The 11,037-nt window shown below is 42.8% G+C and overlaps 1 protein-coding gene across 1 annotated transcript in view; it reads right to left on the bottom strand.

Moving 5' to 3' along the window:
* Positions 1-10,814, bottom strand: part of LOC104952326 (rho guanine nucleotide exchange factor 7-like) — an 11,733-nt gene extending 919 nt beyond the window's left edge. The window contains exons 1-11 of the mRNA XM_010779141.1: positions 10,728-10,814; positions 8,128-8,305; positions 3,629-3,831; positions 3,409-3,468; positions 3,156-3,302; positions 2,924-3,010; positions 2,762-2,840; positions 2,435-2,571; positions 2,099-2,323; positions 1,903-1,996; positions 1,598-1,687 (exon numbers count right to left, since the gene is read on the bottom strand). Of these exons, the coding sequence (XP_010777443.1) occupies positions 1,598-1,687; positions 1,903-1,996; positions 2,099-2,323; positions 2,435-2,571; positions 2,762-2,840; positions 2,924-3,010; positions 3,156-3,302; positions 3,409-3,468; positions 3,629-3,831; positions 8,128-8,305; positions 10,728-10,814 (1,387 nt within the window). The remainder of the gene's footprint in view (positions 1-1,597; positions 1,688-1,902; positions 1,997-2,098; positions 2,324-2,434; positions 2,572-2,761; positions 2,841-2,923; positions 3,011-3,155; positions 3,303-3,408; positions 3,469-3,628; positions 3,832-8,127; positions 8,306-10,727) is intronic.
* Between the last annotated feature and the right edge of the window lie 223 nt (positions 10,815-11,037).

Raw genomic sequence — 11,037 nt, 5'->3', positions numbered from 1 at the left:
TACAACGTACCTCCACAACTTCTGTAGTCCTATTCAGCCACTTGGTAACAACCATCGTTTTTCAGAAACGTCAACTAGAGATGTCCCGATCCGATTTTCAAAAGATCGGAATCGGGAGAAAAAAATCGGGATCGGGATTTAATTTTTTAAATACTTTTTTTAAGTTTTGTATTCAATGTTACAAAACCAAAAATTACCATGTTCAAGTCTTAAAGTCATCCTGAGGCCTTAGTTTTGGTTTCAAATTAAACAACATCATGTATGTGTTGCTTCTTTGGGGCTTGTTTTCATAGACCTGGTTGCTTATTTCTCTCAAATCTGGCAACAGAGTGGGCGCAGTGTCTAATAGTAGCAGTAAGCTAACGAGTACTGAAAGCTTTATTTTGTTTTGATCCAATGCTGCACAACTGAACTGATCCAATGCTGCTGTGAAAGAAAGAAGCTATATCCATGTTGGTTAGAATATCCAATTTAAATAAAAAATAACCTTAAGGGACAACTTGAATGCTTTGTGTCTTTTTTTTCTCTTAATGCATTGCATAAAGATCGGATCGGGAAAAATCGGTATCGGCAAATTGTCAAAATCAAATGATCGGAATCGGATCGGGAGCAAAAAAAGGTGATCGGGACATCCCTAGTAAAAAGCACGACCAATCATCTGAGCCGGCTAAAATAACTGGATGGCCTACCTGCCTGTCAGCCTTCCATCTGTGCACAAACTTATCTCGTGCCCTCATTGGTCATCTGCGCGTTCGTGTGTGTTGGAGGAGGGGCTCTGTAAGGAAGTCTGAAGGAAGGGGCAGATTTTTTTCAGCTGCGTACTTTCAAATTCTAGCGCACTCGAGCTGGTTTCTCCATTCTTACTTACCCTACCTTTAAGTAACAACATGACATTTTCTGATCGATATATTTAAATGATCATTTTGTGAAATCCTTTTTGTCAGTCTTTAATAGTGTGTGCATTCTTGCTTCTGTGAAATGCATGTGTGAAAATGCACTCCAAATAATTGTTTGAGGTACAGCTGCAACCATAGAGTGTGTATATATAAAGCCTGCAGCTAATGCAATAAACGTAGAATTAAATACATCCCTAATGTCTTTCTAATACACTTCTCTCGTTCTTTTGCTTAAGGCTAAGTCAAATTATTCCAAAGGGACCTGAGGTTGTCTCCAAAATATGTTCTATCTTTTAAAGGTCTTTGGCTGAAAAACAATTGCGAACCTCCGACATATTGTTTGTTTCTCTCTTTGGCACAACATGAGTCATCTGGGAAATTCTATTAATTGGTCTTCTCGCTGCGACAGCGATTCTGCGTCACGCTGTCAGAGGTTCATGTAAACAGTTCAACCCCGGGTTAAAACATCGACCAGAACATGGCCGCTCTCCAGGTTATTCAGTCATTCACAACTGTGTTGTCAATTTTGGATAATTTCCCTTCTTTCCAGTGATTTTAAGGTTTACTTGTGACTCTCACAACTTTTCTCACATTTCTCTTTGTAACCCCAGGTTTTTTTTAAGATGTGTATCTGCACGTGTGTGTGTGTGTGTGTGTGTGTGTGTGTGTGTGTGTGTGTGTGTGTGTGTGTGTGTGCTCACTGGAGTTGAGAGTGGCTCGTGTCTTGGCGCTGGTGCAGTAAGCTTCGATGACCTTCAGGATCTGAGCGTCCTCCTCTAGAGCTGCTGTACCTGAGAGAGAGAGGGACAGGTGAGACGATGGAGAAAAGACAGTGTTAATGTTCCTTAAATACTCAGCTGTAACTGTAACAACTCAACAGGAAGGAATATATTAAGGATGTTTTGTGGATTCTTTTAAGGTAACACAAAGCCTGCCGTCATGTTGCACCTAGAAAACATTTTTTTTCCATCGTGAGAATTTAGTATTTATTCCGTTGCATACTCACTTTTTCTGACAGTGAAGTCCTCCTCTGAAGGTTTCCTCTCCGGCTTCCTCTTAGGGAGCAGCTTCTTCATGTTCTTAGGACTCTTACTCATATCCTACAAACAAAAACACAGACAAATGTAACACAAAAGGACCCAGAGATGTATAAATATTCCGACTTTTAACAACACATTTGTATATACGCCAGTGTACAGCACCTCCTTGGAGCAGAGAGCAGCTGATGGTCTGAGTGGAGGAGCAGGGCGGAGGCAGCTCAGGCTCCAGGGTTTGGGGGTACTCGGCGGCTCCAGGGGCCCCCACATCGGGCTGCTGTTGAGGTTCATCCCAAATGAAGGGGGATGGGGAAGGGTGTGGTAGTTGTGTCCGACGCTTCCTCCACGAGACTCCGAGTGTCTGGAGGGAGTGGCGGGAAGAGAGGGCAGCTGGGAGGCGAAATGGAGAGGTTATAGAATATAAGAACATATGGCACGTTGGTGTTAATTTACAACTGTGGTGAAACAGGAAATAGAAAGATACTGTTAATGTAGACTCACTGTGTGACAGACGGACTGATGCTTGAGCGAGTTAGTGTGTGAGGCAGGAGTGTGTGTGTGTTTGGTGAGGAGGTCCAGCCAGTCCTGAAGTTCGCGCTGAGTGTTACACGCCACCTGCATCCGATCACCCTGAGCACCTGAACAATAATAACACACAAGAACAAATGTTAAAATGTACAGACAAACAGGCAGTGGTCATAAGTGAAAACAGGCTCAAATTAGACTGATCTTGTCTTATCCCGTTTGTCTCAAAAGACTGTATTTTACTTGAATATTGAACTGGTGTAAAGTCTTAGGTGCATGAGCAGAATGAGAGAAAGGGCTGACCGGAGATTTCAAAAGCATTCTTCAGGTTTTCTCCGTCTTCTATTCTGGAGATGAGCATCCCTGACAGTGACATCTTCCCCTATAGAAACACACAATGTGTTAAACCACATGTTGTATGCTTTTAGACATCATTAAGGTTAAATCAGATGTGCTGTTACGCACCTGGAAGATGAATCCACTCATCCTGAGGCTGGCGGAGAGCACGAGCAGAGTGTGAGGAAAGAGGACAAGGTAGCGTTCGTTTGATTCCTGGAAAGCAAAACAAAAATACCTTTGAACTGTGTTTTCACGGTCACTTGAACTCAACAGTGGTGGGTGTTCATTATGGGTCTAAATGCAACGTCAGGGTGGGGTCACATGACATCTGTTTGAGTGAGTTAGTCAGTGTGAGTACCTGGCAGTTCTGCGTGTGGACGGTGCACTGCGACATGTGTTGAACCGGACCCAGAGAACGAATGTCATCACCCTCCCAGTTTCTGATTGGCTCCGTTAAAATCTGCAACTCCAGGTCTTTCTTCTTCCTCACATTCTGGCAGTGAGCCTGAACAAACACACACACACACAGGAAACGAAAGGATATTCATATTGCAAGTGTAAGTAAAGACATATACGCACATCCAATCCTAACTAAACTGTCTGTATCTTACCGCAAAGGTCTTAAAGTCAGTTATCGCCGTAATGAGATCCACTCTGTCCGGGTGTTGATCCTAACACAATGGGGAAAAACATAGAAACACAACATTTACAAAATCAAGCATTGACATAAAATGCAGGGCACGTTCTTGTGGAAGAAACAAAGAAACATTGTTTGTTGCTTAATATAAATTTGTTTAAGACTTAAAGACACATCAGTGGTTTATCGCTAACCTCCATGTGTCGGTCCAGTTCTTTCAGCAGCGTGGGGTATCTCTCCAGTCTGGTGAAGGGTTTACTCAGGTTAGTGGTCAGGGTCAGGATCCCTGGAGAGGACGCCCCCTTCGACTCCATGTATTCCCCCAGATCCTCACTGTGATACACGCACACGCACACGCACACACACACACACACACACACACACACACACACACACACACACACACACACACACACTCTCTCTCTCATACACACACACACACACACACACACACACACACACACACACACACACACACACACACACTCAGAGTCAGAGATGGCAAAAGTACACACCTCCTTTACTCAAGTAGAAGTACAGATATACGCGTGTTAAAAGTAGAAGTACTGACTAAACTTCTTTACTCAAGTGAAAGTAAAGAACTTTGAAATGTACTTCAGTAAAAAGTACCCATAACTAGCAGCTGTTTTAAAGAGTACCTGACCTCCCTTTATATTAATAGAACAATAATGTCATTGTTAGCTAATGAATGTTTCCATGCTGAACAACGGCAACATGACAACGTTTTCATTGGTCCCTCTTCTTTAGAGAAGACCAGGAAATGATNTTGGTTTCAAATTACAGAACATCATGTATGTGTTGCTTCTTTGGGGCTTGTTTTCATAGACCTGGTTGCTTATTTCTCTCAAATCTGGCAACAGAGTGGCCCACTCTGTTGCCAGATTTGAGAGAAATAAGCAACCAGGTCTATGAAAACAAGCCCCAAAGAAGCAACACATACATGATGTTCTGTAATTTGAAACCAAAACTAAGGCCTCAGGATGACTTTAAGACTTGAACATGGTCATTTTTGTTTTGTAACATTGAATACAAAATTTAAAAAAAAGTATTTATAAAAAAAAAAAAAATTTAAATCCCGATCCCCGATTTTTTTCCTCCCGATTCCGATCTTTTGAAAATCACGTGATCGGCTCCGATCCCCGATCACGTGATCGGATCGGGACATTTAATGTCTCACAACATTCGGCCGTTTACGGAAACTGCCGATTGGGACAGAGAAACTCGGATCATATTATACTGTTAGCTGTGGTGCTTATTCAGCATTTTACGACAAATCATTAATTTTCTTAAGTGCTTATTTGTTTAGAAAATGCAACAAAAACATTATGATAAAGAGATATGGACGTTACGCTAATTACTGTAAAAGGATTAAATAACGTCAACATTTCACCGTATTTCCTGAGTTTCTTTGGGTTTCTGGAACTTTTTTTCAACATGCTGAAGTTTGCCTTTGTTTGCATTCTGGTCGATCCAACATGATCGTTTGTTTTTGTTCTACAGTGCGAACAGCAGCATGTCAGGGTTTGAGGAGTAGGCTGCAGATTACAGAGCCTCCGAACAGGGCTTAGCTCAGATCCTGTTCCTGTTCCTGGCAGGCCTGCTGGAGTGGCTCTGCATGCTGTCAGTTAAAGAGGCAGCGCAAGGTAACATCAATCTGATCATTAGAACTCTGGATTCAACAGCACTGTGGGGTCACTGGAGGTATTTAACCATGAAAACAAGCACAGGGAGGCAAAGCGTTTTTTGCGTTGCTACTAGATCAGCGAATGAGAAGCAGATTTTTCTCTTTGTGTTTAAAGAAGGAGTTTGGGAGTTGGAGTCTGACGTGATGCTGGTGTTCAAAGAGGAGACATCCTTGAGCTCTTTGGTCTTATTAAAGGAAAAGATTTTCAGTTTCAATTTACGTTGAAGGGAAAGGAATAGAACCATGACAACCACAATGGTATCAGTTGTAGCTGAAGGTCAACATACATACAGGATTACAGAAAGATACTTTCCAGAGTAAGCACCATTCAGCAGAGAGAAGTTACCCATACTCCACTTAAGTTTTCTACAGTGTTGGGTGCTTTGAGGTCACATGACATCCATCAAGGGATATTTTACCAACAAAATGACCATTCATATATCAGTTGCTCACCTGTGGTACCTTGAATTCTCGCCCAAAAAAAAAGCCTGCAGAAAATGTAGACTTTATTTGCAGAGTGTAATTATTTATATATGATTTCTAGAGCTAGAGAGTTAGACACTTATATCATCTATCTATGGATAACCATTTATAACTTCATTACTATCAAAAAAGGGTTCGCATCAGATCAAGGACTTTTCGAAAGCTGGCAGCACAAAACATGCAGCCTATATTGACTTATACAGCTCTATCAAGCAATCTATCACTATAGTGGTGCAGAAATGGGTCCTAAAACCTAGAATTTAGCTAGCATCTAACCGCTTCCAGTCAACTTTTATTTTAAAGGTCCCATGTCATGCTTTTCCGGTTATTACCCGTCCCCTTGTGTGTTATGTAGCTTTTTATGCATGTAAACAGTCTGCAAAGTCACAAACCCTCCAAGTACACCCTGTAGCGAGTAAAACACAGAAAATAGCTGTCTATGCTGCCCCAGAACGCCTCGTTGGAGATTTTTCTTTTTCCATTGTTTTCTTCCGGGAACCAAGTGATGTAACGACGATCCAAATGGACCAATTGGTCCGCAGAGCTCCTCACACACACACACACACACACTCAGCCTTATTTTTTTTCAGCTGCAGCTCCGCAGATTTCTCAGCCTGAACTCAGCCTGAGACAGCGGGACACGGTGAGGCCCGGCCCGAGCTCTGCCGGAGCACACACTCGCAGCCTGGTTGTGGGTCTGTGTGTGTGCTCCGGCCGAGCTCGGGCTGGGCCTCGCCGTGTCCCGCCGTCCCCAGACCCCACGCAGCAACCAGGAAACAACACCAGCAAGCCAGCTCACACTGTCCGCTCCAGCAGTGAGCCCCGCAACGTCCCGCCAACACGGCACCCAGACCCCGCGCAGCATTCTCATCTGTTTGTCATTACTGGTGTCATTTTCTGGTTACTAACGCCATTGTAACACATAATCACTGATGTTCCGCTGTAACGGTGGTGGACTCATCAGAACAGAGNACGTAACTGCAACTTGCGCAGGCGCGCAACCGGGCTTCGTCATGTGACGAGGAACAACCAATCACAAGCCGAGAAACATCTCAACTTCTGTTAAACACACTTGCACGGAATATGGAAGGATAAGTTCATTTCACAGCGGGTGGATCGGTAACCCTTACTTGATCTGTCTGGCATGTTCCTCCATTTCCGGCTATGTTGCACCGCTTGCTTAATGTAACACAAATCATTAATAATTCTCCACTTTCCAGTACAAGTGTCGTTTTCCGGGGACAAACCCCTACACACATACTGTGTCCTCTGTTTTTGTCTCTGTTTTGATCTGTTTTGATCTATGTGTATTTACGGTATTTACATGAACACAGAGCGGATCAAAGCAGAGACATAAACACAGTTTTTTAGGGAAAACACTGCGGTCCCACAGACAATATTGTATATTTAACAATCAACACCTTAAATGGGTAAAGATGGTCACTTAACGTAAGGTAGGCCTACAACCTGCATCAGCGCCCTTAAAAGTCGGCACAAGAGTAGACATGCAGAGCCGGACCGACGCAGTAAAGTTCTACACCGCCTGACAGCAGACATGAAACAATAATTTAAAACAAGACGTAGCCGATAGACATGCAAACATGCGCAAGCTCATCCATCAGCTATGACTCCCCCCTCCCCACTGAGCTCGGTTTAATGTGCATAACTTTGGGCAAGGTTCATAGTTTTAAATATTGTAAATCAAGCCACTGCCGGACTTACGCTCTACAAATACTCACATTATAAGAACACGCTAAACACAAGTCAATCAATATAAACTCATCTTATGATTTTCATGGCTTTATCCTAGCTAACACCAGTGAATTACAATGTTTACAAATTGTCAGCTGTATTTACGTTGCTCGTTGTAACGGAAAATGTGAACTCTGCTTTTTGCAAACAATGCGTCTTGTGATAACCTCTAACTATGACGAACATTTGATGACATTAAATAACTTTAAATAACTTTTACCTTGTAGAGATGTTCTCGGGAAAGAACCAGCTTACTCCTCCGATGCGGGAAGAAATATGGTAGAACCCCTCCCCCCCTCCCTCCTTTATTTAAAAAAGTAAAAGCTTCACATTTTTAAAAATAAATATATTTTGCAATTTTTTTCTGCTTTACATCTTGTCCATTAAAGTGGCATATTGTTCAGGTTCAATTACGAAACTATTAAAGTACGGGTTTGAGTCCAACCCATAGGTCCGACCATATTAATTTGTGAATAAAATATTTGTAAATAATAATTAGAAGCTGAGTAATCGGCTGCAGAACAAGCTGCTGACGTATGTGCTCACTGGGCGGAGTTACAGAGGTAAACATAACTTTTTTCTTATTTCTTAACATGATTGAGACTTATAGAACGTACAGCCCTCAAGATTCAAATAGTTGTACATGATTGATTCATGTTTCGACGAGAAACATGAATAAATTATGTCTCATATATTAACTGCATATTTGCAAATTGAACAACCCCACTTTCCCCTTTTTTTCAGTGTAGGTACGTTTGGGGATGCGGGTGCTAGTGGAGCCTCGCAGATGGGGATGCTGCAGCCCCTCAGCACCCTCCCCCTTCCCGCGTCCATTCACGATGTCTCGCTGTCTCGCAGCCCCAACGCAGCGAACAGAAAATGAACCCAGCTCACACTGTCCGCTCTTCGCAGCAGCGATCCGCGCAACGTTCTGCCAACACGGCACCCAGACCCCACGCAGCATTCTCATCTGTTTGTCATTTTCTGGTTGCCAACGCCATTGTAACACATAATCACTGATGTTCCACTGTAACGGTGGTGATCTCATCAGAACAGAGTGGGTGAACTGACCAATCAGAGCACAGTGGGCTCACAGGGAGAGGGGGGGGCAGGAGCTCCAACAAGCCGTTTAGGACAGAGAGTGAATACACATACTATATACAGAGATGCTGTATGAGAAACCAATGTGAGTTTGGAACATTGCATTGAACAATATAAATCTATTCTAGTAGACCTCAACAATGGAATTATGATCAGTAGAAATGGCCATGACATGGGACCTTTAATATGTTTTTGGTTATATGCCTGATATACGTTCTTTGGGTAACAGGGTAATGATGCTTATTTTCTACAGATACAGCTACATCTTGTTATTTCTCGTCTGATCAGTGCCCGACAAATGTGTAAATGATGTATAACAATGGAATGTTTTTTTCCTAGACTCCTCGTCTCAGAGGAGAAAAACAGAAAAACACAACATTGCATAAAAGAGTGTGTTTGGTGTTTAGCTGTGTGGCAGCAGTGGGTGAGGCTAGATGAGGACGGGTGCTGCTGTCCCCCACAGGGTGCAGCATCAGCACCAACAGCTGGATTAATGACTCGCAGCCCCGCGGTGCTGCCTTCAGGTTCCTGTCGGGCTTCCCCTCAGATAGGTTACTGCGAAAAAAAACTGCCATAATCTGGATGATGGTAACAAATTGCTGACTCATAACCCCTCAAGACAACCAACCACTGCTACCCCAATGCCTTCCAAATTCCTCCATCCTCAAACTGCTGCCATCTTGGGTTCCCTGAAAAGTCTTAAACTGGGGATGTTTGAGTAACATACAACAAAGCACAAAGACGCTATTTCAGTCTCTTCGTACTAAATCTGTCACTTCGACCCTGAATCATATTTTGATTTGTACACCCAATGACGTCCTTATTGTGTTTGCTCTCCAAATATGCAGCAACATCTTAACATGAAGACTGTTATCAGGGCACGATTTTGAGACAAACTCCTTTAAAGATTGCAGACCAAGCCAATGTTATTTTAAGATGGCTCAAGGTTCACTATTTAGGGGACATATTGCCCCTTGACCCCTTAAGAAGACCATTAAATTAGCTGTGATTCTGGAATGGTTGTCATTCTGTAACAAAGCTTATCATCCTCTCATAATGTTCAATAGAGGGTTTTTTCAAAGTGATTCATCTATCGTATTGATTACTAACTCTTTTAAAGCTACTGGGTTTAGCATAGACAATGAGAAAGTTATTTTACTCGGCTGAGGAAAAGATGGGTGTGTGTGTGTATGTATTTTCCATGGAAACACACACTACATGTTGTAATGCCTCTGCCGTTAAGTTGCTCCCTTCGCCGCTCATCTTCAATCATCTTTAAATACAGTCGGACCAAAACTGTTAAAATGTAATTTGGGAAGAACAATGCGATCCACAAGACCGGGTAAAGTGTCTATTTTTGATTTAGTGATTGGGTAGTGATTGCAGAGGATATGACCAGTGGATTATGCTGTTATATATTGAGTTAAGAGAAATGATCTGAATAGGTTAATACAATCAATCAATCAATGTTTATTTATATAGCCCAATATCACAAATGTTACATTTGTCTCAGTGGACTTCACAGTTTGTACAGAATATCCAGTATGACAATACGGGACACCCTCTGTCCTCATACCCTCACATCGTAACAACTGGCAAAAAACTTCCAGAGAAACCCACGAGTTTAAAGGGAAGAAATGGGAGAACACCTCAGGGAGAGGCAACAGAGGAGGGTATCCCATTCTTCCCAGGAGGACGACGTGCAATAGATTGCCGTGTGTTAAATTGAAAAAGATAATACATTTGCAACATAGGTAGTCCAAAATGTTTGTGGAAAATGCATGTGTGTAATCTTATAAGTAGAAGGATGAATTCCACGAGTCATACCATCCAGTTATGAATCCGAGGACCCACAGCCCACGGCCGCGCATCCATGACACAGGACCGCAGGATCATCCATGACTCCGGATCCCGGCGTATATAGACACCAAAAAGAAAGAAATTTGGGGAAGCTGGGTTAATCGGAACATGAGAGTACACAGGTATAGACAGAGAGAAGGAAGAAGTAAGATGTCCCCNTGCTCTAGCTTTCATATTAGAAAGAGAGAGTAGCTGAAGTTATGTATGAAAAAAAGGCTTTACTTCAGGGTACCTACGAGGGGGCCCTTTCCCTCCCTGAAGCGGCAGAGATGATCCTTGACCTATGTCGCACCCTCCGCCCAGAGCAAGAAAGGACTACTCTCGACGAGTAACCGAGTACTCCAGTTTTACGGTTGAAACTCTATCGCTTTGCAGTGTCTAATGGGTAGTACAGGATCGACGGTCTTCGTCTTCATGGACATACACCGAGTGGTCTCGTACGCGGGAAATTCGGATAATTCGGGGTTGCGGCGGGCCATCACGTAAAATGTCTGAAATTCCTGGATTACTAAGGTTATTCCGTTATGTTTATCAGTATGACCCATCAATAAATTATTGTTTTTTTAATGGAGAAACTAAATGTCCTGCAGAGAAAGGATTACAATCAGTTACCCCTTTTCAGAAAAACCGCGGCGCCACTGCAGTGCCTGACTATGCCTCCAACATCATGGACGCAAACCTGTGTTGCTTATAAAAAGGAGT

The sequence above is a fragment of the Notothenia coriiceps genome, unplaced genomic scaffold (genome assembly GCF_000735185.1).
Source record: "Notothenia coriiceps isolate Sejong01 unplaced genomic scaffold, NC01 NC01_scaffold00000339, whole genome shotgun sequence".
NCBI classification, from domain to species: Eukaryota; Metazoa; Chordata; class Actinopteri; order Perciformes; family Nototheniidae; genus Notothenia; species Notothenia coriiceps.
Note: the sequence above shows the minus strand (reverse complement) of the source record. Positions and strands in the feature narration are given on the sequence as shown.